At 42.9% G+C, this 6,071-nt stretch overlaps 1 protein-coding gene across 1 annotated transcript; it reads right to left on the reverse strand.

Moving 5' to 3' along the window:
• Window positions 1-2,848: 2,848 nt before the first annotated feature.
• nkiras2 (NFKB inhibitor interacting Ras-like 2) lies at window positions 2,849-5,822 on the reverse strand. Its single transcript, XM_064988415.1, has 4 exons — window positions 5,716-5,822; window positions 5,335-5,453; window positions 4,983-5,224; window positions 2,849-4,638 (listed from the first exon to the last, which is right to left on the reverse strand). Exons 2-4 carry the CDS (start codon window positions 5,426-5,428, stop codon window positions 4,396-4,398), a joined length of 579 nt encoding a protein of 192 aa, XP_064844487.1. The 5' UTR covers window positions 5,429-5,453; window positions 5,716-5,822; the 3' UTR covers window positions 2,849-4,395.
• Window positions 5,823-6,071: the final 249 nt, after the last annotated feature.

Here is a 6,071-nt window from a genome sequence, read left to right on the forward strand (position 1 = left end):
CAGAATTGGGCTGCCTGTGTAAATGCAGCCCTTGTGTTCCATTTAAAACCAGTGGTACATTACAAAACATGTACTACGATGTAGAAGATATTCTATGAGGGGACGTGGCCAGTATTTATTGTAACACCTTTGTCACTATGTTCACATTACATTTGACTACAGTGATCTTTATGATGTGCAAAAGGAATTGTAAGGTGGAATAGAGAGTAAGATGTTTTGATACGCTATTGAGTCTGCTTAAAATGTTTGTTTTTTTTCCATCTGTGTAGATAATGCCAGGTTGGATATGAATGACAGAGAAATAAATGGGAGAGAGAGAAATAGACAGAGGGAGAAGGTGGATAGGGAAATAAATCGATTAGATCTTTCACTTCCTCGGCATCACTTTGTATTTTATTGACCTTTAAGTGTCCGGCTATTGACTTGTTAACATGTCCCGCTTTCTAATGTCAATGCTGTTAGATCCACCACACGCACAGCACAGCACAGCGCTTTGCAGCATGATCAAATCATATTTAAAACATTGTTCAAAATGACGTGTGTTTACATTCATTAGGTATTGTCCTACAGCAGATTATGTAAACTCGCCCTCTGTGTATTCAGGTGAAATGAGCTGCACCAACTGCTTTGGGGCCCGGTTAATGCTGATCTGTCACAGAGCATCAAAATCATTATGTCATAAGAAACATTTGACCTTTCTCTTGCCACCAAATCATGGCCATAAATTCATACCTCTCTTGTAAAGAGGAAGAAATAATCTCTTCTTATCTTTGCAGCAGGCTATGGTAGTCATATCTTTCTGGAGGAATTTCATATCAAAAAGATCTGGCCTTATAACAGGGAACCTGTTTGGACATACTGACCTTGACTTTGGGTTGTATTGGTCCAGAGGCTGGGGACAAACTGTTAGAATGGCCACATGGGGCACATCATCATGCCAAATCATGAGTCCATTGTTCAACCTGTGTGCTGGCCTTTCTCTATCCAACCCCTTAAATCACACACTACCTCTTGAAGACATAGTGCTGGGAGGGAAATGCTGTGATTAGAAGGTCACTATAGCAACTGCCAGGGTTGAGATAAATAATCTCCATTGTAAAAAGAAAGGGGGAGAAATCCCATTGGTCCTGCATGTCCCTGGGGGAGCCTAGCTAGATGCTCAGCTGCAGCACTGAAGATGAATCTGGTGGTTTTTGCGATGACAGTAAAACATTATTGGAGTAGAGATAAAAGGACATTGCCTTGGTATTTTTTGTCTTAGTGTCATCCTTGGGGAAATGGTTTTGGCGGTAGTCTAGTTGAAGAGGTGCGTTCATAAATCACAACGGGGACAGGTCACAAGTCTACTGCTCTCCTCGCTCCCACCGCAGTATTCATAGTGTGTATTTCAAGCCGTGTGGTAAATGTCACATTTTAACAGGAGATCAATATAGAGTGAGATGTTTTATTGTTCATTGCCCTCTGTTAAACGTAGATAAGAAAATGTATGAGAGTGTGGCGGGTTATATAGGGTCCTGAGGCTGTTTTGTGTTTAAGTTATTGTACCTTATGTACTGTGTAAGAAGACAATAAATGTGGGTTGTAACACTATGATAGTTTATAATGATCCATACATGTGACTCAGTAAATGCACAATTTCTTAGTAAAGAACATCATCAGCACACTGGCTCGCCATTAAAAACAACCTGTTTTAACTGAGAAACAACATTCTGCTTGTGCTCTGAAGGTGAGTATAGTATCAATTCAGAAACGTTCCACTTGAGGTTTTCTCATTAGCTTACATTAACCTTTCCAGTCAGCAGGTCCATGTGGAACTGTTGGCAGCTTCATTTGCTCTACATAAACATGTCTGACCTTGTCTCAGTGTATGTAGGGCAGAATTCTCATCACCACGGGGACCTATCTCTACTACAACACTGTTTCAACATAAAATGGCCACTTAAAATAGGTTGTCTTTTGTGCTTGAAATATTTAGTTCCAACGGTATAAAATAAATGTTTCAGCAGTCTATTCCACAGAACCAATGCCATTCATTAATGGGGAGAGGAATCATACCTCACCTGACTGTTGTCAATGTCAGGTTAAATATAGACTACAAAGAATCTCGACTGAAGTACCTTACATCAAAGGCAGAGATGAAGCCTTTATAATGGATTTGTACAGATGTACTCACAGCAATTACCACTAAAGAACAAAAGGCCAATTGCACACAAGGTCCAACTGATATTTGACTTCCGCTTTTAACCCAACCCCTCCAAAAGACACACATACAGGTTTGTTGGAGGGGTGTGGGGGGCTGCCACACTCAGCAACCAGGGAGCTGTTTACAGGCACAACTGGGGCTTTGCTTGCAGGCACAACTGAAGGAATCTAGGATTTGATACCAGAAACCTTCTGGGAGCCAGCTCATTTCCTACCTGATTTTCCCCTGTCAGTCCCAGGATTTGAACTGGCAACCCTTCAGTTGCTGGCTCACCTCTCTAGCCACTAGGCTACCCGCCAGCCCCCCAGGGAGCTGCTACACAGCAGTGAGAGAAAATAAGTTGAATCGTTGGTCATCAAAGCTGCTTTAAAATGTTGCCCTTTGAAAATGCATGAGCTATTCTGTGACACTACTCTGACTCCGCTCTCTCCATCTCCACATTTCTGACATGGAGGCAGAGTTTGGATGGATTTGAGCAAAGTTTAGAGATCTCTGTAGATCTTTATCCTAGCTCATGGGAATGATCTGTGGCGATGGCACTGCAATCAGCAATGTAGGAATATTTTAATTAAGACATTAAAATGTTTGTATTATGTTTAATTATTTCATAAATCATGCAAATCAAAGATACACAACAGCGTCAACTTAGATGCCGAGCGAATCATTTTATTTGTTTACACGACATGCAAACAATTATCCAGTCTCCAGAACATTTTAAAAGATAAATACTGTGCTGTATATTGCATCAGGGTATAAATGCCCCAATATGTGTCATGAAAATAATATGCACATCAATAATACAGACATAAAGACAGAGATGAACAATGTCAAAACATAACACAAATATAAAGATCTGTGAATAGTCACAAAGCAAAAAAACTACTCCAAACTAGGCCAAGGCATCTTTCTTGTTCAGTGACACACACATGAAATGTTGCACAATAACTATGGACCCTGACATGGCATTAAATAGCTTCAGTCAGTTAAATAATTTGAAAATGAAATACATTTGCATTTCGTCTGACCAACATAGCTCAGTAGCAAAGATCAAGAATACCCCATGGTTTGCAAGGACAGTAAGGAGTTTCTGATAAGGTACAGAAGATTCAGCGAGCTTAGGCTGTGGTCAAGAGCTCTTCAGGGCCTGTCCAGCAGGCAGGAAGCTCTTCAAACAGCCTGTTCACCAAGAGACTAGTCTGTCAGCCACAATTCAAAGCTTTAGACAATAAAACTCAAAGCAATCTCAAAAGGCAGTAACATTTCTGACATCGCTAAAAGAATAGAGAAATGTTTTTTTAATTCTTCAAAATATGGATTTAGGGCACTGCATCGCAGAGCTAGCTGTGCCACCAGAGACTCTGGGTTCGCGCCCAGGCTCTGTCGCAGCCGGCCGCGACTGGGAGGTCCGTGGGGCGACGCACAATTGGCCTCGCGTCGTCCGGGTTAGGGAGGGTTTGGCCGGTAGGGATATCCTTGTCTCATCGCGCACCAGCGACTCCTGTGGCGGGCCGGGTGCAGTGCGCGCTAACCAAGGTCGCCAGGAGCACGGTGTTTCCTCTGACACATTGGTGCGGCTGGCTTCCGGGTTGGATGCGCGCTGTGTTAAGAAGCAGTGCGGCTTGGTTGGGTTTCGGGGGACACATGACTTTCGACCTTCGTCTCTCCCGAGCCCGTACGGGAGTTGTAGCGATGAGACAAGATAGTAACTAATAATAATTGGATACTACGAAATTGGGGGGAAAAGGGGGAGGGATTCAAAAATAAATAAATATGGATTTGTTTCATGTACTCTATCTTAAAATAAAATTCAGATCATCCATGCTAAAATAGTTGCCATATTTCATCTGAGTATATGGCATGCCAGTAGTGTAACAAATCTCCTGATTAACTAACAGTAATATAATCCCTTATGTATCCTCCATGATACAAACAACCCTCTTGATTATCCATGTGTTACTTTTGATGTCAACATTTCCTTGTTGTCAAAGATCAGTCTAAATGGTGAAATATGAGTCTAAATATCAGTCAAAATCTCCATGAAACCATTTGTTTCAGTCAGTGTACATTTGTGCAGACATAAAATTGTCTGTATTTGTGATAGGCTAACAATCAGTCTATTGTGTTTCCCCTACTACTCTTTCCCATTCTTCATCAATCCTCACTCCCTCCCCTCTTCCATCCCCCCTAATCCCTCAGCTATCGACAGAGCCACTCCCCTTGTTCTTATTGCGGCTGAGGGGGAAGGATGATTTGCTCTGGGGCTGGGTCATCTTGCTGGCCAGGTGGACAAAAGGCTCGATGAGGGTCCTCCGGTCTGCCACAGACACCTCCCACAGACGCACCTTTTCTGTCTTGGCCCAGTACTGGGCCACTTCAGAGTCCACTCTCCTCTGCTCCTGCATGTCTAGCTTGTTGCCCAGCACCACTATGTTCACCTGTGGACAGATCATCTCATCCATTTAGCACAACCTCACATCACCTGTATATCAGCAAGTGGAGTGTGGTGTGTAGATAAGAACTTTAGGACAAGACACACCATAACGAATGTTGCCACGCGTAGTACATAACCTGCTGGCTGTTGATGTGCGGTGGTGATTCAACACGTAGGACCATCAGGAAATTAACAAACAATAAAGGTGGCTGACGGTCTACAGTCAGAGGCGATAGGACGGCCGTTTATCAGCAGGGTCTGTTTTGTCCTGAAGTTTGCGCTGTTATTTAACTCGCCTACATGACACTGTGCTTTACAATTACCATTGAAATCGATGAAAATCCTTACTTCTTTCTTATCACGGTAGCGGTCAATGTCTTTCTTGAGGGCCTCCATGCGTTTGAAGGACTCCTTACTGTCGATGCTGTAGACCAGGACAAAACCGTCTGCAAAGGAGAAGTAGTGGCGAGGGAACTCCAGACCATCACGAAGACCCCGGGTGTCGTAGAAGCGCACTTGCTCTCGAGTGCCACGGTCCGTTTCTATGGAGCCAATATAGATATCCTCCAGGGTCTCCATGGGCTCTGAGCCTAGGGGGTGGGGGGAGCACTTTGGGATATCAAATGGGACAGATGATCTGTGTAGTCAAAACATCAACATTGTCCTTGGTCTAGCTAGGTCTTACGAATTAATTGCTTACCCGCAATATGATTGGCATACAGCAGTTGCTCCAGGACAGCAGTCTTGCCAACGGCAGCCAGACCACACACCACCACTTTACAACTCTTGCCCATGATGATGATCAGTCTCTTGGCAACTCTGTAATTGAATAACAAGTCAGATGACAGATGTCTCTGCAGCTAGCGAAACACACACACACACACTTTTTTCTTACAAGTCATAGAGGTAGGACGTTTTCCCTCACGTAGCAGAACATGATATTATTAGGACCGTAGCTAGCTAGCTACATGCTAACGTGTAGCATGCATTTAGTTAGCTATTATATTTAAGTGATGTTGTCCATTGTTATGTTCGTACAGATAACTCAATTCAACATTTAATTTCCTTACAATCTTTTTACCTTTAAAATGTAAATACAGCGCTCCCGTAAATTCCAGACACCACTATCCAAAAATACTTCCTGTTTACAATGCTTACGTAACGTCTTCCTCACTACTTTTAGTAACTGAGACATCTAGCGTCCGATGGTCGTAAGACTTGTTTGAGCCACAGCTGCAGAGGATGGAAGACATTAAACATTTTCTATTTTAATAGAGCGAGTTAGTTCAATGTTACTCTATTTTTACTGACAACATAGCCTGTCCGGTCATGCATTGTTTTACCCTGGCTGGGGGCCTGTTTCTGCTTTCTTGCCAATTCCTGGTGGGACAAAAACTATTGGGGGAAAAAACATTTTAAAGTGAGACTTTACGGCCT

Source organism: Oncorhynchus masou, chromosome 15 (assembly GCF_036934945.1).
Source record: "Oncorhynchus masou masou isolate Uvic2021 chromosome 15, UVic_Omas_1.1, whole genome shotgun sequence".
Taxonomy (NCBI): Eukaryota; Metazoa; Chordata; class Actinopteri; order Salmoniformes; family Salmonidae; genus Oncorhynchus; species Oncorhynchus masou.

Bases quoted from the DNA above. Each gene is read 5' to 3' on its own strand.
- nkiras2 (XM_064988415.1), bottom strand. From the start codon at position 5,428: ATGGGCAAGAGTTGTAAAGTGGTGGTGTGTGGTCTGGCTGCCGTTGGC. The intron at 5,225-5,334 runs GTAAGCAATTAA...CCCACCCCCTAG, and splicing joins GTATGCCAATCATATTGCGG to GCTCAGAGCCCATGGAGACC. The intron at 4,639-4,982 runs GTAAGGATTTTC...ATCTGTCCACAG, and splicing joins GCTACCGTGATAAGAAAGAA to GTGAACATAGTGGTGCTGGG.